The sequence below is a fragment of the Erinaceus europaeus genome, chromosome 21 (genome assembly GCF_950295315.1).
Source record: "Erinaceus europaeus chromosome 21, mEriEur2.1, whole genome shotgun sequence".
NCBI classification, from domain to species: domain Eukaryota; kingdom Metazoa; phylum Chordata; class Mammalia; order Eulipotyphla; family Erinaceidae; genus Erinaceus; species Erinaceus europaeus.
The window spans coordinates 28,642,671-28,665,135 of record NC_080182.1 but is presented as its reverse complement, the minus strand read 5'-3'; the positions used below and the strand labels follow the sequence as shown (position 1 = coordinate 28,665,135).

General features: G+C 53.7%; 1 protein-coding gene across 8 annotated transcripts in view; it reads right to left on the bottom strand.

Moving 5' to 3' along the window:
• TAMM41 (TAM41 mitochondrial translocator assembly and maintenance homolog) overlaps positions 1–22,465 on the bottom strand; it is a 37,136-nt gene that overhangs the window by 5,371 nt on the left and 9,300 nt on the right. For 2 of the 8 annotated variants that reach the window (XM_060180689.1, XM_060180688.1), the window contains exons 4-8: positions 16,105–16,255; positions 8,040–8,185; positions 6,547–6,712; positions 4,842–5,000; positions 4,687–4,749 (exon numbers count right to left, since the gene is read on the bottom strand). In XM_060180689.1, coding sequence (XP_060036672.1) covers positions 4,897–5,000; positions 6,547–6,712; positions 8,040–8,185; positions 16,105–16,255 — 567 coding nt within the window. In that variant the 3' untranslated portion in view covers positions 4,687–4,749; positions 4,842–4,896. The remainder of the gene's footprint in view (positions 1–4,686; positions 4,750–4,841; positions 5,001–6,546; positions 6,713–8,039; positions 8,186–16,104; positions 16,256–22,465) is intronic. The other 6 variants (XM_007517093.3, XM_060180691.1, XM_060180693.1 and 3 more) reach the window with 4 other exon arrangements.

Here is a 22,465-nt window from a genome sequence, read left to right as displayed (position 1 = left end):
CATTTATCTCTGGACCACTCTGTGGTTTCCACTTGCTCGGGCGAACTCAGAACAGCCAGCGGAAAGAGCCAGCGGGCGGGAGGCGAGGCATGTAGCTGCCGTTTCCACCTGGTTAAACAGCCAGCCAGCCGGCTGCGCCCAGACAACCCCGCGCACTGTGCCCGCAGCCCCACAGCCCCGCAGCCCGCAGGAGGCCTACGCCAGCACACAAAAGCCCCAGGAGCCCAATGCCAACATGCTGGAGCCCTATGCCAACACACAAGAGCCCGAGGCCAACATGCAAGAGCCCGAGGCCAGCCCACAGGAGCCGGCTCTCCACCGTGTGGCGCAGGGCACTGGACGCGTGATCCCTCCACGCTGCTTGGCCACTGCGAACAGGGCAGCAGACATGGCAGGGCCATGGGGCAGGGCCGCGGCGGCCCATTATGGCCGCCACCCCTGGGCACCTAGGCCCATGCCTTCTGCAAAGATGGCCTGCCTGCCCTCTTTCTATGAATTCTGGAACCATCCCGGGCCTCCCGGACCCCCGGGCTCCCTGCCGAAACTGGGCACACGAGATCTCCAGCCGCCGGTCCGGTCTGAAGGCAGACAAGCTGGAGTACGCAGAGATTTGTGCAGAGATCGCAACCTGCAATTCCTAGAAGTGGAGCTACACGGGAAGCCACCTCCGAATGGTGACCCCCCCCAACAACTAAGACAGTACAGATTTAAATTCGTGTTTAAAATGACATGTCTTCGTAACAAAGATTTCTCTCCTTGTGTATTAATGACCATGTTTATGTGTATGTTTAAAGTTTAGTAAACAGTAGCTTTAAGGCTAAATTCTTACTAGTCAAAGTTAAATGAAAAAGGTTTTCAACGTAATTCTCATAAAGATAAAAATTAACTTACATTTAAAGTCTGAGGTAAAAATTAGTTAACAATCAATATATTTTAACTAAGTTGGTCTAAACAAAAGGTTAAATAGACTTGTTGATATGTAAAACACTACCTTCTCTATTAGAAATGGTAGATCGCACAATGGCTATGCTAATTATTCTCATGCCTGAGGTTTCCTCTCCGGCCCACACCTAGGGTGTGTCTCCATCTTGAATGGGTGTAACAAAAGGTTAAAAGACGTTGTTGATATGTAAAAGTCTCAAATTCCTTCTCTATTAAAAACGTTAGATCCTGCAGTAGATATGCTAATAACAAGTTTTGTTTCATAGTAAGTAAGTTGCAGCCAGCTGCCTGTGGGACTCTAGGCTGTTTCCCACCCCCATGCAATTGCCCGTCGAGGCAAGTAGCCCCCCAGAGACAAATGTTTTTTTTTCAGATATGGCCCCCTCAGGCCTTCCCTTGGCAACATGCTGGTTTTTGTTATATATGTTTCTGTTCACCCCACACCCTTGATACTATAGTCATTTAGTTAAAAAGAAAAGGGGGAATTGTCGTATGCTTTACATTGGTTTGTTCTAGCCCTCCCCCCCCCCAAGAGAATTGGATGAGTCCTGTTAATTTCGTGGGCCTGCTTGGCCCCGCCCAAAGGAACCCTGAGAGAGGGTTCCTGAGTTCGAGTGTGACAGAGTTCCTGAGTTCCTGAGTTCGAGAGTTTCAGGGTTTCCGAGTAAGAGAGAGTGCCAGAGAGACAGAGTTCCTGGGTTCCTGAGTTCCAGAGTAAGAGACGGTTCCTGAGTTCGAGAGTAAGGGAGAGTGCTTGTGCCGCCGCAAAGAGACAGCGGAGTTCTGTTTGGTGATTAGTTAGTTTGTCTTAGTTTATGAATCGTTGTTCCTGAATAAAGAAATACAGCTTCCCTGCCCAGCCGTTGTCTCCACGTCTCTGTTACCCGGCGTGAAGCAAGCCAGCCCGGCCAGAGCCTTCCGGAAAATTTTAACAACATCCGGGTGCAGACTTGACTGTCCTGCTAACTCAGTTGAGCTCACAGGCACTGGCCCCCAGAGTCCTTCTGACTGAGCAGACAGGCCCGTGGAGGGAGACGCAGTCCGGGGTTCAGAAGTGGCAGGCCTTCTCCCTCAGCCTCCTCACTTGGGGAGCGGCAGCCGCATCTCCAGCCCCGGAACTACAGCCTCAGAGCTTTTCTTTTCTTTCCTTTCCTTTCTTTTTATTTTTTTCCTTCCCTTTCCTTTGCTTTTTAAAAAAATTGCCTTCAGGGTAATCTCTGGGACTCGCTGCCGACACTACGCATCCATAGCTCCTGGTGGCCATTTTTTCCATTGTATTCAATAGAGCAGAGAGAAACTGAGAAAGGAGGGGGGATACAGAGGAAGAGAGACAGAGAGACACCTGCAGCCCTGCTTCACTGCTTGTGAAGTGTCCCCTCTGCAGGTGGGGAGCTGGGGACTCGAACCGGGATCCTTACCTGGGTCCCTGTAATCAGTACTATGTGTGCTTAACCTGGTGCACTACCGCCTGGCCCAAGTTGCATCTCTCTCTCTACCAGAGCACTGCTCAGCTCTGGCTTATGGCGGTGGATAGGACTGAACCTGGAATTTGGAGCCTCGGGCATGAGTCTCTTTGCATAACCAATGTGCTCTCTACCCCCACCCCGGGAGCAACCCCAGCCCAGGCCAACCAGGCTGGGAACAGGGCGCCCTGTACCAGCTCCCCCTCTGCCTTGCTGGTCTGTCTCCACCTGCCTCTGCCCAGTGGCAGGCTGGTGCCATGCCCAGCAGGGCTGGCATGGGAGACCCCAGAGAAAAGTCAGTCACTCGATCACACTGAGTGTCTGAGAGGATAGGAGAAGCAAGGACTCCGGCTCGCTGCTTGTGGGACCGGAAATTGATTAAAAGCTACTTTGGGTGGTCCAAGAGGTGGCGCAGTGGCTAAGGCACTAGTCTCTCAAGCATGAGGTCCTGAGTTCGATCCCCAGCAGCACATGTACCAGAGTGATGGCTGGTTCTTTCTTTCCTACTATCTTTTTCATGACTAAATAAATAAAATCTAAAAAAAAAAAAAAGCTACTTTGGAAGGTGATCTGGCTCTCTCTACCCAGAGACAGCACATCCCCAGTCAGCAGACACTGCTCCCCGTCAGCAAACACTGCATCCCCCCATCAGCACAAATGCATCCCCCGTCAGCAGACACTGCATCCCCCGTCAGCACACACTGCATCCCCGCCAGCACACACTGCATCCCCCGCCAGCACACACTGCATCCCCCCGTCAGCAAACACTGCATACCCCGTCAGCACACACTGCATCCCCCGTCAGCACACACTGCATCCCCCATCAGCAGACACTGCTCCCCCATCAGCAGACACTGCATCCCCCGTCAGCAGACACTGCTCCCCCGTCAGCAGACACTGCATCCCCCGTCAACAGACACTGCATCCCCCGTCAGCACACACTGCATCCCCCGTCAGCAGACACTGCATCCCCCGTCAGCACACACTGCTCCCCCGTCAGCACACACTGCTCCCCCGTCAGCACACACTGCATCCCCCATCAGCACACACTGCATCTCCCGTCAGCACACACTGCATCCTGTCAGCACAAACTGCTCCCGTCAGCAGACACAGCATCTCCCATCAGCACACACTGCATCCCCGTCAGCACACACTGCATCCTGTCAGCACACACTGCTCCCCTGTCAGCACACACTGCATCCTGTCAGCACACACTGCTTCCCTGTCAGCACACACTGCATCCTGTCAGCACACACTGCTCCCCCGTCAGCAGACACTGCATCTCCCGTCAGCACACACTGCATCCCCATCAGCACACACTGCACCCACGTCAGCAGACACTGCATCCCCATCAGCACACACTGCATCCCCATCAGCACACACTGCACCCCCGTCAGCAGACACTGCATCCCCATCAGCAGACACTGCATCCCCATCAGCACACGCTGCATCCCCGCCAGCACACACTGCATCCCCCGCCAGCACACACTGCACCCCCCCATCAGCAGACACTGCATCCCCCGTCAGCAGACACTGCATTCCCGTCAGCACACACTGCTCCCCTGTCAGCAGACACTGCATCCCCCGTCAGCAGACACTGCTCCCCGTCAGCAGACACCGCATCCCCCCATCAGCACAAATGCATCCTCCGTCAGCACACACTGCATCCCCCGTCAGCACACGCTGCATCCCCCGTCAGCAGACACTGCATCCCCCGTCAGCACACACTGCTCCCCCGTCAGCAGACACTGCATCCCCCGTCAGCACACACTGCTCCCCTGTCAGCACACACTGCATCCCCCGTCAGCACACACTGCTGCCCCGTCAGCACACACTGCTCCCCCGTCAGCAGACACTGCATCCCCCATCAGCACACAATGCTCCCCCGTCAGCACACACTGCATCTCCCGTCAGCACACACTGCATCCTGTCAGCACACACTGCTCCCATCAGCACACACTGCATCTCCCATCAGCACACACTGCATCCCCGTCAGCACACACTGCATCCCATCAACACACACTGCATCCCATCAGCAAGACACTGCATTCCCCGTCAGCACAGACTGCATCCCGTCAGCACACACTGCATCCCATCAGCAGACACTGCATTCCCCGTCAGCACAGACTGCATCCCGTCAGCACACACTGCACACCCCACCCCCTGCAGAGACATTGTGTCCTGTCTAGCCGGCAGGCTGCACTGCCAGGACTTGAGCACACTGTCCACCTGAGTGGGCTGCCCAGGCCACAGGTTGAGTGGGAGGTCCCCAGGGTCTTACCAGCAGTAAAAATGCCTTTGGTGCTCTGTTTCATGCTCGAAGGCCTCACGATGGCTGCCAGTCCTGTGAGAAGTGCAAACAAAGAAGCCAGAAGTCAGAGGTTAGTCACTCATGCAATCTCGACACCTGAAATCAAATACATATAATTTATTTACCCAGAGCCCTGCTCAGCTCTGGCTGGTGGTGGTGCTGGGGATTGAACCTGGGGCCTCAGGGCCTCAGGCAGGAAAGCTGTCCGCATGACCACTGTGCTGTCTCCTCAGCCTGGAATATTCTTTCTGGTGACCCCCGAGCTTCTAGGTCCTCCCTCTGCCCTGGTCACAGCGACAGTGAAAAGGGAATGAAGACGGAACGGCAGAAGACAGGCGGCCCACTGTGGGGGCACAGACCTGGGGGCGAGGTGACCCTCGGGGCCACTGTGCTCACTGGCCTGCAGCCTGGGCCTCACGCTTCCCCAGAGAGTCACTTCCTCACCTTATGACTTGAGCCCACCACTCACTGGGAGGCCACACAGAGGACGTCTCAGTATCCTGCCTGCCCCCCAAAGGCCATGGCGCTCACACTGGACCAGAGATGGGTCAAGACAACAGCAAGAGACTAGTGACAAACACCCCCCCTGTGGCGCGGGGCAGGGCCCTGGGAGCACGTGCGTGTGTACGCATGCAGCTCCGGGCCGCCATCACCAGGACCCGTGTCCCATGCACCAGGGAGCCCGCACCCGGGAGCCCAGTGCAGCGGAGGGAAGGAGCCGCTCTCAGGCCCATGATTCTTCCTTTCCTGACTAACTTTGTAAATTACGATCAGTGCTTCCAAGGGGGGGGGGGGGGGGAATCTGAAGATAAGGCCTGGGGAGAGGGGGAGGGAGCCTGCTGGGCTCAGGGCCTGGCAGCCAGCATGAAGCCTGACATCCTCAAAGCACCAGGACTATCACCAGGCTCTTTCCTTCTCAGACTACCAAGAAGAACACAGCTTGGCTTGGCAAGAACTGCTAGAAGCTCTGCTCTCTGGCCCCTAAGAAACACCGTCTCCACCAATGCCAGTGACTCAGGGCACAGGAGCCTGAAGTCAGCAGGACTTCCCCTGCTCCCCAGAAGTGAGATCCACAGTGGGGAACTCCAGCTCAGTGGTGCTTTCCTCCTTCAGGAACTCCTCACCCACTCACTGGACTCTCTCCCACCTCACTGAACTCTCTCCCCCACCTCACTGGACTCTCTCCCCCACCTAACTGGACTCTCTCCACCTCACTGGACTCTCTCCACCTCACTGGACTCTCTCCCCCACCTAACTGGACTCTTTCCACCTCACTGGACTCTCTCCCACCTCACTGGACTCTCTCCACCTCACTGGACTCTCTCCCCCACCTCACTGGACTCTCCCTCCCACCTCACTGGACTCTCTCCCACCTCACTGAACTCTCTCCCCCACCTCACTGGACTCTCTCCCCCACCTAACTGGACTCTCTCCACCTCACTGGACTCTCTCCACCTCACTGGACTCTCTCCACCTCACTGGACTCTCCCCCACCTCACTGGACTCTCTCCCCCACCTCACTGGACTCTCTCCCCCACCTAACTGGACTCTTTCCACCTCACTGGACTCTCCCCCACCTCACTGGACTCTGCCCACCTCACTGGACTCTGCCCCACTTCAGTGGACTCTCCCCACCTCACTGGACTCTCCCCCACTTCAGTGGACTCTCCCCACCTCACTGGACTCTCTCCCACCTCACGGGACTCTGCCCACCTCACTGGACTCTCTCCCACCTCACGGGACTCTTCCCATCTCACTATACTAAGGCAAATATCTCTGGCTCAGAGCTGGCCGGCACTTCCTCAGCAGAAGCTCACCACACCACTTTACCTAGCCGCACCACCTCTCCGCAGTCAGGGTCGTGAGCCAGCTGGAATAACGTCTCTTCCACGTCTCGGTTCTTCCCTGGAGGGTCCATGATCTTGTTTATCCGCTGCTGCAGTGTTTTGGGCAATGTCATTAGCTGAGTGAATTGTCCTTCTGGGCTTTTATCTATCTGAGGGGAAAAAAAGATGTTCTGGAATGTGATCTGAATGCTTGTGAGAATCCACAGGGCTTTGCTTTGACATCACACACTCATGGATTTGCACTGAGGACCAAGCAGTGTGCTTAGGACACTCTGCTTTCTGAAACTAAAGGCAGGGTATTCAGACTCCTCAAACTCTAAGTTCCTCCTTACAATGGCCAATTCTTGCCCTTTTCTGCTTCTCTGGCTTGCTGGAGGCTTGCAATCTGGGCTGACCGTTTCAGTCGGAGAGCCACCCACCCCAGTGCTGCAGAGCTCTCCTGCGCTGCCCTGGGGGGTTATGCACACAGCAGATGCCTTACCAGGGGAGCCATTTCACTGGCCCCTCCTCCATTTTTAATTTAACATTTATTTTTATTAAATTAAAAAAAATGTATTAATTTTTCCCTTTTGTTGCCCTTTTTCTATTGTTGTAGTTATTACTGTTGTTGTTGGACAGGACAGAGAGAAATGGAGAGAGGAGGGGAAGACAGAGAGAGGGAGAGAAAGACAGACACTTGCAGACCTGCTTCACTGCTTGAGAAGCGACTCCCCTGCAGGTGGAGAGCTGGGGGCTCGAACCCGAATCCTTACTCTGGTCCTTGTACTTTGCACCACCTGCGCTTAACCCGCTGCACTACCGCCCGACTCCCAATAACATTATTTTAAGGGGCTGGGAGACAGCTCACAGGGAGAGAGAGCAGCCTGGGCCGCCAGCTCTGTCCCCGGCGCATGTGCTGGGCTGGCTCTGCCTTCCTGCCACACTCTCAAACAAAGCTTTTTGACCTCCAGCAGGGGGAGAGCTTTGCGAGTGGTGACGCAGGGCTGTAGATATCTCTCTGCCTCTCTCCTTCTCTATCTCCCCCTCTCCTTTTGATTTCTGGTCATCTCTACCCAGTAAGTAAATCAAGATAATAATAAAAAATTAAAAGAACATATAAATGCTATGTTGCTGGTCACACTCCTCTAACCTTCACTGTCCCCCTCCAAGTCCTCCCGCCTTTCACGGGAGAGCCGCACCCTGCAGACGCTCCCTCCTGCTTCAACCACCCCGAGGTCTGTGGCCACCTGTGGCCACCATTTCCCACAAGCCCTTGCTCCCCGTCTCTGCATCACCTCTAACCAAGACAGCACAGGGTTTTGTTTTGACAGAGAGCCACTGCAGACTTTATGTTCCTGTAGAGTGTCCACGCGTCTTTCACAGACAGATCGACCGACACCATGCAGGCACCCGCCTGAGTGCAGCACCCAAGCGACAGCCGGGCTCCGGCCTCCCACCCTCACTGGCCGAGTGAGAACGCTCTCTTCTCTTACTTACCTCCAGCCTGCCTTGCTGGGCCTTATACACCACCTGGGGGTTCTCCTGAAGGATGCTGCCGTACAGCTCACGGAAGTGGGCTACGTTGGGCTTCACAATGTTCAGCACTTTGGTCTTGTCCTCGCCAATCACCATCCGGAAGTCACCTTCAAGCCAAGCGAAGACATGTTTGCACGGGGAATCCCCACACCGGCCCTGCACTAACCCCGCCATGGCTAGAGCTTCTCCCCTCCCAAACACTCCCCGGAGAAGCCTGGGAGCTGGCTCAGTGGGCAGGGCGCACGCCTTCTGGGCTTGAGCTTTAGGGCCACGGGCAGGAGCACTATGGTTAAGTCAAAGGGAGCTCCTCCGATGGCACTCCCCCACTAAAATTTTAGAAAAGTGGGCACCGAGTGGGTCAGTGCTTCCTCATGTGCTCAAGGGCCCCGGTGTATCCTCTGGTATCATATTAAATCAATCCCACAAAGATTTCTTTTTTAAAAAAATATTTATTTATTTTCCCTTTTGTTGCCCTTGTTTTTCGTTGTTGTTGTAGTTATTATTGTTGTTATTGATGCCGTTTGTTGTTGAAGAGGACAGAGAGAAATGGAGAGAGGAGGGGAAGACAGAGAAGGGGAGAGAAAGACAGACACCTGCAGACCTGCTACACCGCCTGTGAAGCGACTCACCTGCAGGTGGGGAGCCGGGGGCTCGAACCGCGTTTCTTCTGCCGGTTCTTGCGCTTTGCGCCACCTGCGCTTAACCCGCTGCGCTACCGCCCGACTCCCCCCACAAAGATTTCTAGCCACGATGGTGGCAGACTGGCAAATCCTGCTTCCTCCTGCCACCAACAAGATAATGACAGCACAGAGACCAGCATGGAGCTCAGCTGGACAAGAGGTGAGGACACAGACTTTCCCAACAAAGACAAGAGATGGGTGCTTAGCACCCAGCTGCCTCCCAGCCCCCTGGCCACCGCCTCCATCCCCAGCTCAGTTAGGGCCCTGGCACCCTCTGCCCCTATCCCTTCACTGTCTCACCCTCTGTGGCCCTTGGTCAGGAAGAACCAGGTGTCAAGGGAGGACAAAGCCAATCGCCTGCAACTGAGGCCCAAGACGGTGGGCAGAAAAAAAAAAGCCCAAATTCGACAGCTGCAAAAGCTTTCCGGTAGACTTGAGCGCTCAGGCCACACTAGAACTGTCGGGAGCTCAGAGAAAGGGTGCAGGCAGCCACAGCACAACTCCCAGCAGCAGTGGAGGAATGCAGAGTGCAGCGCTGAACTGAAGGGCAGAGCAGAGCTGAACACCTGCAGGAGACGGGGAGGGGGCAGGCGGGAAGGGAAGGCAAAAGGAACCGAGCCAGTAAGCGAGCTTCAGAGGCAGCAAGAGGACAGGCCACACCACAGGGATGTGACTGAGACAGAATTCACACCTGATGGATAGCAGCCGAGAATTTCCCCGAAGGGAAAGGGAGACTCCCATGTCCAGGGGGGACTCCAAGAAAAAAAATGACACAGCTCGAGGGCAGAGGAGCCGCTGAAGGCTGCTGGCAAACACTCAAGCACCAGCTGGAGGGGAAATTCCACAGGGCCAGCAGCTGAGGGCTCTAGAAAAGCTCTCGAGGCTGGAGCGGAAATTCCACAGGCCCTGCAGGGCGGCTCCAGAGAAGCTCTCGAGGCCAGAAAGGCCAGGCAGGGAGGGCACAGTCTACGTTAAGGAATGGAAAAGGCCTCCACCCACCAAGAGTACTTCATCCTGCTGTCATGAGGTCTGGAGGAACGACAGCTTTGGAGAAAAGCTAGATATCACCACTAAAACAGACCCACAAGAAACCCTAAAGGGCCTTATGTAAAAGCCCTCCTAGCTGGGGAGACATAATGACTCTCCTGCTGGAGGCCCCAAAGTCCCAAGTTCAATTCCCAGCACCGCTGTCAGCCCGAGCTGAGCAGGGCTCTGGTTGATCTTTCTCTCTTATCTCCCATTAAAATAAAAACATTACAAAAAAAAAAAAAAAAAAAAAAAGACCTCACATATCAGGAGTGTCCAAACAAAGGAAGAAAACAAGGAGAGCCGGTGAAGACAACTGAAGTCAGCAGAGGACTTCTTTTGTTTTGTTTTTTGGTAGAGTGGCGATGGGGTCCAGTGGACTCTGGTGGGAGGATCTTGGTGCTGTGGTGGAAGCAGTGGTTGGGGACGCACCCTGAGGTGACAGACTGTCCTTCGGAATCACTGGTAGGCTCATAAACCAAAATGAAGTCAAAAGTAAATAGAAATGACCATGAAAGGGCACACGTCATCCATCAGGAGCAGTCGGAAGGCAAGTGCGTTTGAAACCAAAAGTACAAAGCTAGAGAGAAAGACGACCACCTTTCTCAAGGAAAGCAGATGCTTGTATGGGGGACAGTCTCTCAGACCATGCCAGCGAAAAGAGCTACCCAGCCGCAGCCGGCCACCACCACCAAGGAGGCCGCTATTTCCATTTCTCCCGTGCGGAAGCCCTGCCCGTGGAGAGGGCAGCTGCAGGCGCCCTTCTGGGGCACTCGCTTGTGAAGGCGCTAAGCTCTAGGGCTGTGGCTGGTGGAGGCCCCACCCAGCAAGACGACGGTGACCCTGGCGACAGGCCTGGAAGCGGCTTCCTGGCAGAAGGGGGGAGTTCAAGGCTGAGCTGCTGAGCCGATCACTCTGAAGGACGCAGTAGCTCACGACACAAAGGTGGCGTGTGTGGCGGGCCCGTGCCAGCGGCGGTCACGGGGAAATGCGGGGGAGCTGGGCCGCATCCACCGGGCTGTCCTGAAGCAGCTGGTACATGAGGCTGCCCGCCGGAGAGGCCTGGTGAGGTAGGATGTTTTGCTGGACCGGCAGAAAGCCGTCTGAGGAGCAGGGAGGTGGCACGTGGAGACAGCTGCCACAGCTGCTGTGGAACCCTCGGGATACGGGGACACCATCATGTGTCACCCAGTGAGGTCGCTTCTCAGGGTGGAGGGGGCACTGTGACCACAAACTCAGGTCACACGGCTTCTGCCAGAGGAGAGTACCACAGTGGCTCCCTGCCAAGCACTCTCCGAGGGCCGACCATCGGTTTGTTCTGTTGAGTATCTTTCCAGATACTCAACAGAATGGACTCTGGTGAGGAGTGAAATCTGCTGGGTCTCTAGGTAGGTTCCAAAGGATGGACCTGCCACGGTGGAGTGAGAGCAGCCGGGGGAGACACAGGAGAGAACCCTCAGAAATGGTTTCCGGGCCCACTCTCCACCCCGTCTGACTGCTGCTACTCGGAGACGGGCTGCCTGGCACGGAAGAAGCTGTCTTCACACAAGGGGAGAGTCCCACACTAAACCCTGGCATGTGCGTGTGCGTGTGCGTGTGGTCGATCACAGCTGTGCAGACAAAGGAAGAGAGCACAACCCAGCCCCGGAAACAGGCCTGGCTCTTCCCAGTGCTCAGCCAGCACCACCCCTCGACCCCTCTCCTCTCCTCTCCTCTCCTCTCCTGTTTACGGTTTTTTAAAAAATTATTTATTTATTCTATTCTTCAATTTATTTATTCTTTAAAATTTTTTAATTTTATTATTTTCCTTTGATTTATTTTATTTATTTATTCCCTTTTGTTGCCCTTGTTATTTTATTGTTGTAATTATTATTGTTGCCATTGTTGTTGGATAGGACAGAGAGAAATGGAGAGAGGAGGGGAAGACAGAGAGGGGGAGAGAAAGACAGACACCTGCAGACCTGCTTCACTGCCTGTGAAGCGACTCCCCTGTAGGTGGGGAGCCGGGGGCTTGAACCGGGATCCTTAGGCCAGTCCTTGCGCTTTGCGCCACCTGCACTTAACCCGCTGTGCTACCGCCCGACTCCTCTATTTATTTATTCTATTCTAGTCTCTCCTGTTTTTAGCTGGGAAAACCGGGGGGTGGGGTGGGACACACAGGCACATGGTGGGGGGCAGGTCCTCGGGAGCAGTGTGATCACACAGGCTTCATGAAGCTCCAGTAGCGAGGAAGGAGTCAGGACACCAAAGCACAGGAGGAGAGAGCACCTTTGAGGGCGAAACAGGCACTGCGTAAAAGTGGCTGAATTCGCGCTGATGACGGCTACTTGTGTGCGCACCAGTGTGTGAACACTTACTGAGGCATCTGGCTCAGCAACACCTCCTAACGAAGGCGAGGTGTTTTCTCATTCTGTGGACCATCACCTGCCCAGATGGACCCGCCCGCCATCTCTCTGCACCAGCTTTTTTTTTTTTTTCCTGACAAAAATGATAGTGGGCTGCTGGGAAAGTCGTGACGTATTCTTCCTGGTTTTCTATGCAGAGGTGCGTCAGGACTTCCCCCACAAGCCAACAGAAGGGAAAGAGAGACACCACAGCACTGTCCACCCCCCCACAGGTGGGGCGCAGGGGCTTGAACTTGGGTCCTCCCGCATGGTAACGTGTGTACCTTACAGGGTATGCCATGGCCCTTCTCTACAAAGAAGGAGAGAGAAAACCAAGGCTCAGAAAGTCTCGGCGCCTCTGCAGGCAGCACTGCAGCTCTGCCCCTTCCGGGCTCTGCTCTTAGAAGCAGCACTGTCTTTGTGATGGTGATGGCTGGCCCTTGCCGACTCTTTGCTATGGGCCAGGCTCTAACTAAGCAGTTTACAGGGAGTCAGGCAGTAGCACAGTGGGTTGAGCGCACGTGGCCCAAAGCTCAAGGACTGGTAAGGATCCTGGTTTGAGCCCCGGCTCCCCACCTGTAGGGGGTTTGCTTCACAGGCGGTGAAGCAGGTCTGCAGGTGTCTATCTTTCTCTCCTCCTCTCTGTCTTCCCCTCCTCTCTCCATTTCTCTCTGTCCTATTCAACAGCAATGACATCAACAACAATAGCTACAACAATGACAATAAAAAAAAAACCCACAAGGGCAGCAGTTTACCGTCATGATGTAATTTGATCTGCAGGAAAATTTCCGTCAGACATAAAGTCACAAGGAACCAGGAAACGTGCCCAAAGACAGAAATTTAATTAACAGGGTAGCGAAGGTTTGTACCCAGGCCACCAGCTTTACGATACTTCCCTGATGCCACCTGCCCTTGACTTTCACCAAACGTCACAGACTAATGTTATTATTCTAAATAATACATAGATTTAAACTATTTTTTTTTAAAAAAAATTTAAATTTATTATTGGAGAAATTGAGAGGGAAGGGGAAGATAGAGAGAGAGAGAGAGAGAGAGAGAGAGAGAGAGAGAGACACCTGCGGCCCTGTTCCACCACTCGTGAAGCTTTCCCCCTGCAGGTGGGGACCAGGGACTTGAACCCGGGTCCTCGCACTTAGTACAGAGCACTTAAGTAGGTGTGCCATCACCCGGCCCTGGGGTTTATTATCTGAGATCATCCCACATGAGATGGAGGGAAACCAGAGCACTGTCCTATGTGTAAGTCCTGCACTCTACTGGCTGTGCCAATCTCTCTTCAACTTTGTGTCCAGTGCCCTGCCCAGCCTGAGCTTCACCTCTTCTCCCAATCCCAGAGCAGAAGTGAAGCTCAGTGATCAAGAGCTCAGTGATCACGAAGTCCAGCTAGCAGACCATGACTTCAAAGCGGCAACCTCTCTGGGCCTCTGCTTCCTTGTCTGCACAGCAGCCAACAGCACAGCTGCTGTTGTGTTCTCAGGGTGGAAGCCCGCCGAGGGCTGCTTGTGAGCCTGCGCACAGAGGCTGTCCCCCATGACCAGCTGAGGGCTCGGCTCCCACCACCTGCCCGCCCCTCCCTTCGGCAGGCCAGTTCTCTCCCACCCCCTGCCTTTCTCCTAAGTCTTGTTTCTAAAGACAGCCAGTGACTCACAGTGACTGGAAGAGTATGAAGGTAAAGTCCCTGAGGGCTCTCTGGTCAGCTCTCTGTAAGGGGTGGGAGAAACACCACAGCAGCACCGTGACTGCAGGGCAGTCATTTTACGTACATTCGCCAGCATGTCCCAGGCACTCCCCTGGCTTTCCTCTCTTTCCTGGTCACTGCTGACTTCTAAGAGAGCACTTCCCGGGCCTCCCTCCCCCTCCTCCTCCTTTCCAGCCTCCCTCAGCAATAATGCGGGTGCATGCCGACCCCAGGGCAGTCAGTCAGCCTTAATGCCGAAGAGCAGAAGCTTGTCCTAGTAACAGAGCCAGTTTCTCAGGGAGAAGCTTCAGTTAGGGGCTTTGAAGTCACAGTCTGCTAGCTGGACTTCGTGCTCTTGATCACTGAGCTTCACTTCCGCTCTGGGGTTGGGAGAAGAGGTGAAGGTCCCCTCACCACTGCATTTCCATGGAACCTTGATCTGTACCAGTACTTAGGAACCGAGTCGACTATGTCTGCAACATGCTGAACATGGAAATCCTCGACTCGTTCTTAAGAGTTGGGAAAGAGGCAGTTTATTTACGACAGGATTAAGTACTTAAGTTATTTATTTGTCCTAAGCTATTTTCAATTTTTTTTTAAATGTAGCAGACTTTGTTTACACATGGAATTTTACACGGCTCCTCTGTGTATGAAGCAGACAGGAGGAATATACACAGAGGCACCCCGGCATCTCTAAGGAGCAGAGTGGGTGTACAGGACAGGGTGCTGCTTCCCCACCAGTGGGGTTAGTTGTCACCGAGGCCTAGTGCCTGCATAGCCCCATATTTCCTGGGGCGAGACACCCGCAGCCCTGCTCCCCTACTCATGAAGATTCTCCCCTGCAGGCAGGGCACAGGGGCTTGAACCCAGGTCCTTGCTCTACTGGGAGCCAACGTCTTGGAGCTAACATGTTAAGAGCAAAGGAGCAGCAGAGCATCACTGAGGCTTGGACTCAGGACCCTCGCACGTGTGTGGCTGTACACCCCACCTGCCATGGGGATGGCAGAGCAGACAGCTGGGAGAGCTTAGCATCACACGTCCCTGCTCCTCATGCGGGAAGAGGCCATTCCATCGGCATCCATCGGAGCGATGGCAGGTTCCACAGCGGCCAAGGCAGGAGGGAGCGCGGAGAGGAGCGGTACATACACGCGGCCTCAAGGTCTCCCACACTTGCAGGGAGAGAGCGTAGCTCAGAAAGGCAGGGAAAGCCCGGCTAGTCTGTAGACCTCAAGAAACAAAACCAAGCCAGCCAGCCAGCCAGAGCAATGTCACGAGTGACAGAGAAAGACCGAGGGCACGTCGACCAAGGCACGCAAGAGACACAGCGACCAAGTCCAGTGTTTGAGCCCCAGGCGGGGTGGTGCCATCACAGAGAGAGGTGTGAAGGATGCTGGCTGGCTCACCGTCGGGAACACAGCTGGCCTGTCAATACAACAACTGGGGCCACTGTTCTGTGTCCTGCATGCCTGGGCAGTGTTATCTAGGAAACCGCTAAAGGCTGCGGCCCACAGGGAACTGGTATAGTGACTCGCTCTCCAACAGCCGAGAAAAACACAGGGGATGTGGGGCTTCTGCAGAGAGGCCCCAGGGTCATGGCTCAGCAAAGCTGATACAAACCCGAAGGCTGGGGTCCCACTCCAGGCCCAAAAAAGTCACTTGTCGGGCTTTTGTTTCTAATTTTGTCATTCCATTACTTATTTCAGTTAGGAGAGGGGCCAAGCGGTGGCGCAGCTGGTTAAGCGCATACATTATTACAGTGTGCAAGGACCCAGGTTCAAGCCCCTGGTCCCCATCTGCAGGGGGAAAGCTTCAAGAGTGGTGACGCAGGGCTGCAGGTGTCTCTCTGTCTCTCTCCCTCTCAATTTCTGACTGTCTCTATCCAATAAATAAATAAATAAAAGATAATGAAAAAGTAAAAAAAAAAAAAAAGAGGAGAAAGAGAGACAGGAGCATCTCAGTACAGGGACGGAGGCCAGCGCCCCTGGCATGCCAGCTGTGCCCCTTCCCAGCCTTCTGGAGGGGGTTCTGAGGCGCAATGAAGTTAGGCAACAGCAGATACAGAGAGAGAAGGAAAAAGCCAATGCGGTCAAGTGTCGGACCTGGGGAAGAGGCTCTGTCTGGGGGTCCTGTTGCCGCCCACACAGGAAATGGTGGGTCCCAAAGAGGACTGTTCCTGCTTCTGCTGGAGCTGCAGGTGTGCCCCCTGCCCCCGCCCCCATCCAGCCCCGGTCTGCACTGACCTGCGTAGGAGAGTCCCGCGATCTCTAGGAAGAGCTCCTCTTCCGAGAAGCTCTCCGGGAGCATGAGGAAGGCAGCAGTCACGGCACTCGTCAGGTTTCTGTCCAGGGCTGACCTAAGAATGACATTCTCATTCATTGCTAGGATTTTCACCTGAAAAGAGCAGAACATGCGGGTGAAACCCCCTCCCCAGAAGTAGGGCCCCACCCACCTCTGGGCTCACACACGCACAGGGGCTGCCCCGGAGACCCCGGGCGTGGAATGGTCACTGTCTGAGAACAAGTCCAGTCTCCTGCTTCATGTCAAAACCAGAGAAGCCACAACACAGGAAAGAAAATGAAACGTAGGTTTCCCTCAGATGAAGAAATACCACAGGCTTTGTAAAAGACAGGTCCTCATGGGACAAATAGCCTGAGAGGGATTTAGTAGTTAAAAAAATTACGGTTTTTGGGAGTCGGGCGGTAGCACATCAGGTTAAGCACAGGTGGCGCCAAGTGCAAGGACCGGTATAAGGATCCTGGTTCGAGTCCCCAGCTCCCCACCTGCAGGGAAGTTGCTTCACAGGCGGTGAAGCAGGTCTGCGGGTGTCTATCTTTCTCTCGCCCTCTCTGTCTTCCCCTCCTCTCTCCATTTCTCTGTCCTATACAGCAACGACATCAGTAACAGCAACAATAATAACTACAACAATAAAACAACAAGGACAACAAAAGGGCATAAATAAATATTTGGGAAGAAATTATGTTTATTTATTTATTGCCACCAGGGTTATCTATCGCTGGGGCTTGGAGGCTTGAACTGGGATCCTTACACTGGTTCTTGCACTTTGTGCCATGTGCACTTAACCTGCTGTGCTACTGCCCAACTCCCTCCTTTTATTTTATTTTTTTTATTTGACAGGACAGAGAAATTAAGAGGGGGAAGGAGACAGAGACAGAGAGACACCTGCTTCACAGCTCATGAAGTCCCCCCGACCCCCGCAGGTGGGGACCAGGGGCCTGAACCTGGTCCTTGTGCAGGGTACTATGTGCGCTCAACTGGGTCCCCCCCCCCAACATTTGCTATTTATTTTTTAGATTTTCTTCCATAGAGGGGTGGGTGGTGGTGCGTCCGGTCGAGCACACATGCTGTCATGTGCGAAGTTTTGGATCCCAGCCCCCCACCTTCACCCACGGGAGAAGCTCCAGGAGCAGTGCAGCAGGGCTGACCTCAGCTGTCTCTCCTTTCTCCCTCTCTGGCTTCCCTTTCCTTTTCAATTTCTCTGTCCTATCTAATAAAGTAGAAAAAGAAAGGGAAAAGGGAGCTGGGCGGTAGCGCAGCGGGTTAAGCGCAGGTGGCGCAAAGCACAAGAAATGGAGTAAGGATCCCAGTTCAAGCCCCCGGCTCCCCACCTGCAGGGGAGTCGCTTCACAGGTGGTGGAGCAGGTCTGCAGGTGTCTGTCTTTCTCTCCTCCTCTCTCCATTTCTCTCTGTCCTATCCAACAATGACATCAATAACAACAACAATAACTATGACAACAATAAAAAACAAGGGCAACAAAAGGGAAAATAAATATTTTTTAAATTTTTTTTAAAAAGGGAGGGGGGAAAAATAGCCATGGGAAGGGGTGGATTCACAGTGCTGGCACCGATCCCCAATGACAATTGTGATGGCAATAATTAAAAAAACCTTTTCTTCTTTCTTAGGACAGAGAAAAATTAAGAGGGGAAGGGAAGATAGAGAGGGAGAGGGAGACCTGCAGACCTGCTTCACTGCTCGTGACACTTCCCCCTGCAGGCAGAAACTGGGAGCTCGAACCTGGGTCCTTGTACAGTGGTAATGTGTGTACTCAATCAGGTGCGTGCCCCACCATCTGACCCCTGGAAATTGAGTATTTTTTATAAGCTCATTGTTCTTTATCAACAATTCCGGGCTACAAAGGCATTCTCCAGCCTCCTTCAAAGCACAGCTGAACTATGGCTCACACGGGATCTGAACAGCTCGTCCTGTAGGCTGAGCTGTTTGTGAACCTGAGATGAGAAGAAAGAAAAGAAGTCGCTGGCAAAGTTGTGACGCATTTGTGATAAAGAGAGATGCTCCCTGACTTTGCCGACATACAGCAGGATCGCAGTTCTGGGCACCAGCTCAGGTGCTTAGTAAGAGAGTGTGGGCGGGTGTGTGTGTATGTGTGTGTGTGTGTGTGTGTGTGCTGGTGGTGTCACCTGACTGCTCAGCGCTGGAGCCTGTCTGTAAAGGGGAAAGCAAGATGTGCACCAAGGAACCGTCACAAAGCTTCATGGAGACCACAGTGCCGAACGTGCTCACACGAGGGGCGACGTTCAGGGTGGCCGTCTCCTCTCACCTCCCCCAGACCACTGTAACACGAATTGCTCCAGCAGGTGCCAGCACCCCAGGGTGGGGGACACAGACCAGACACAGGACTCTCAGCAAGAGGTCCCCAGTGCTCTCTCTCATTAAAAAAACAAACAAACAAACAAAAATGATCAATAAAAAATACAAATTAAGTGGCTTGAGAGGTGGCACAGAGGCTAAAGCACTGGACGCTCAAGCATGAGGTCCTGAGTTCAATCCCCGGCAGCACATGTACCAGAGTGATGCCTGTTTTTTTCCCTCTCCCCATCTTTCTCATTGATAAATAATATCTTAAAAAATTACAAACGGGGGAGTCAGGCAGTAGCGCAGTGGGTTAAGTACATGTGATGCAAAGTGCAAGGACTGTCAAAAGGATCCCAGTTTGAGCCCCCGGCTCCCCACCTGCAGGGGAGTCGCTTACACAGGTGCTGAAGCAGGTCTGCAGGTGTCTGTCTTTCTCTTCCCCTCTGTCCATTTCTCTCTGTCCTATCCAACAACAACATGAATAACAACAACAATAATAACTACAACAATAAAACAACAAGGGCAACAAAAGGGAATATATAAAAAAATGAAAAAAAAATTACAAACGGGGTCAGGCGATAGTGCAGCGGGTGAAGCACACATGGTGTTAAGTGCAGGGACCAGCGTGGGGATCCCGGTTTGAGCCCTCGGCTCCTCACCTGCAAGGGGGCCGCCTCACTGGCGGTGAAGCAGGTCTGCAGGTGTCTTTCTTTCCCCCCTCTGCCTTTCCCTCCTCTCTCAATTTCTCTCTTTCCTATCCAACAACAACGACATCAATGCCAACAGTGGTAATGACCACAATGACAATAGAGCGGTAAGGGCAACAAAAAGAAAAAAAATGGCCTCCAGGAGCGGTGGATTCGTGGTGCAGGCACCTAGGCCCAGCAATAACCCTGGAGGGAAAAAAAAAAAAAGAAAAGAAAAATGACTACTGAAAGAAAGATGTCTGAGTCTTGACATGGTAGCACCAAGACTAGCCAGGGACATCCTTCTTCATCACCAGTGAGGTGAGCTAGTGGCGGATCCCAGCTCACAGAGGATTCGCGTGGACCCTGAGCTGGACCGAGCTTCTTGTTTCCCTGGCGCACGAGCTTCTGACTGTCACTGAGCAGCAGACTCACCTGGAGAACTTAGTAACTAGCACACGAGCTACTCAGCCCAGGAGCCAGGACTGGATTCGGCTGGTCCAGGGGAGGAAATAAATGGACATCTCTCTCTCTCTCTGGAGAAGAGCCGGGGCTGAGAACCCGGCTTGAGGGTCACTGCTCCCTCCTGCCTGCAGCTTTTGAAACCACCAAGGTGCTTCCGAGTTTGTGAACAGGGGAGGGCCCACAAGTTCACACAAAGAGCCCCCAAATCTGAACGGTCGCCTCTGCGGCCAAGGTTCCTCCCTCCTTGGCCAGAGACAGGGCCCACTGGCCTCGCCTGGGCAAGCACAGGTGACTCCCAGCAGGGTCTCTGACCGAAGACACGTGTGCAGTGGCAAAATCCTCTTAGGAGGCCAGAACTACCCCCAAGTGTGGTTTCTCCTCTGTATCTTTCGCTCACCACACAGCACTGGACTACGCAGCACAAGGATCGTTTTTCTAAACCAGTTAAGAACCTCAGGTCTCCCACCTCTCTTCCTAAGGGAATGTTTGTAACACACGAACCTCTGGCAGGGGAGGGAGGTGAACGACCCGCCCTTGTGATTACCAGGACTTAATCGCTCCTAATGAAGCCCGTGGGCACCGGGCGGGCACGCTGCAATCACTGCGGCCAGGGAGCCAGGGCGGGACCTGCTCAAGGTTGCATCATGGCCACGGCGAACAGCAGGGTAACACCCTGGCTCTTGGCAAAGCCGGCTGGAAATATTCTGAATTGCTCTCCTGCACACAGTTAGTGATCTCTTCTGCTGAACTTCTTATCTTGAAAGATGATGAAAACAAGTTTGGAGGTCCTGAAATAACCCTGGTGTTAATTCCCGGCCTGACTTGCCCAAACCTGGCAATCCACAGGCAGAGCACAGGACTTGCATATGCCAAAGGCCTCGGGCTCCCTCCTCAGCATGTGCGCCAGGGCTGAGCAGCGCTCTGGCCTGCCTCCCTCTCTCCCTCTCTCTCCTCTCGCCAAAATGCACGTCCCAGGGAAATGCGTCGCACACCTTGGAGGGCAACCTCCGTGTCCTCTTGTCCTACTCTTGAGAAAATGGAGCCTCAGAGGCCAGTCCTCCCTCATCCTGTGCAGGCTCTCTGCTTCCAAGTCCTGGTCTCTACCCTCACTCAGCACGCATGGCTCAGTCCTTCTCTCCCCCCGGCTCTAACAGAAACTCTACCACACAAGAAGCTGCTTTGAGACACCAACAGGTCAGTCGGCGAAGCCCTGAGGAGAAGGCCTTTGCGAGTCCCGCGCTGAAAAAATAATCAAAGCGGTCAGTCTGCAGATGAAGCTGGAGAGGCTGAAGGAGAAGCAGCCTCGCCACAGGGCCAGTGAGCTCTTGGGACACTGCCAGAGGGGCCTGGGAACCACGGAAGCCCCTGGCTCTGTGAACGGCTGTTTGTCCCTTGCTGGGAACGCCCGACCTGAGCTGCATACACAGGGAATCATCACTGCAGAGAAGGGGGCCTGCTGGAAGGGCATTTCAGAGGCCCCACTCGAGAGATCTGGGAGTCCCATTCAAACAGAAAAAAAGGCGAGGGTCACATGTGGTCCGCTAGGGTCTGCCAGAGAAAGCACGGGAATGGCAGCGGCGACCTGGCGCTGGGAACACAGCGCCACCTGGTGTTCACCGATGCATCCACTGCCGACCGAGCCGGCCGGGCGGGCTAGTTTTGCTGCGGGGTCACCGCCTCAGAACCAAGAGGAAATGCCGGCCTTCCAGCTGGCAACTTCAGGAACTTCCCAGCTCCTCTAGCACAGGCAACGCTGTGTCTCGCTCATCTGAATTCCCTGGCTCACTCAGAGGCAGCTTGGGGTCTTTTGAGTAAGTCAATGAATGGCCATTTGCATTTCAAAGGCCACAGGCCCCATGAGCTCACAGCCCAGCTGGGCAGAGCTCCTCACGCTCCCATGCCAGCCCCATGCCATCTGTCTATCCACCAGAACTGGTCAGTGCAGCCACAGCCTGGTGATGGCCGCAGAACCCTGAGCGGACTGAAGCCACGGAATCAGCCACTCGAGACGGTTACATCGTAATGCACGTCAGAATGCAGCTGCTATAAATCAACTTTTATTGCTACCCAAATAAAGAGGAACTACACAGGGTCCGGGGATGGCTCTCAGCCTAGTGCACAAGGACCCACCCGGAGCCTCTGGCCACCAGGGGAGCACCCCGCCTGGGGAAACTTCGCCTTGGAGCAGCACTGCTGAATCTCCCCGGCCAATCTCTCCCCATCTCTCGTCTATTAAAAAAAAAGCTCCTGGGAGTTCTGGAATCACGCAGGGATAATGCCTCAGCATAAGCCCTGGCAGCACACAAAACAAAAGGAAGGGATGACACACTGCAATGAAAATGTTAGAATGCTCCGGCCGGCCAGCTGGGGAGAAGGTCACATGGTTGTGGGAAAGGCTGTCCATGCCTGGGGATTATGGAGGTCCTGGGTTCAAGACTTGAGACCACCATAAGCCAGAGCTCAGCAGGGCACCGGTCTCTCCCTATTTTTCATCAAAAGACAGCCATAATAATAAAAAGATAATAAAGTTAATAAAATAAGGAAATGTTAAATCACTCTAACAATACCATTTTGCGTATTCAATGTTTTAAAAATTAAAGTCCAACTGTGAGCAAAATCATCATGTGATATAATAGCCCCAATTTATGCTAAATGAAAGGACATGACGACTACTACTACTTTGGAATTCCTGAGTCAAAGAACTAACCTCAAGGTCTTTTTTTCTTATGGGGGTGGGAGGGGTTAGTGGTTCAGTGAATGCAGTTGTTGGGAACTACAAGGCCTGAGTACTTTGTCTCATGGTCCTTCCTTCATTTTAGTTTATCATCGTTATTTATT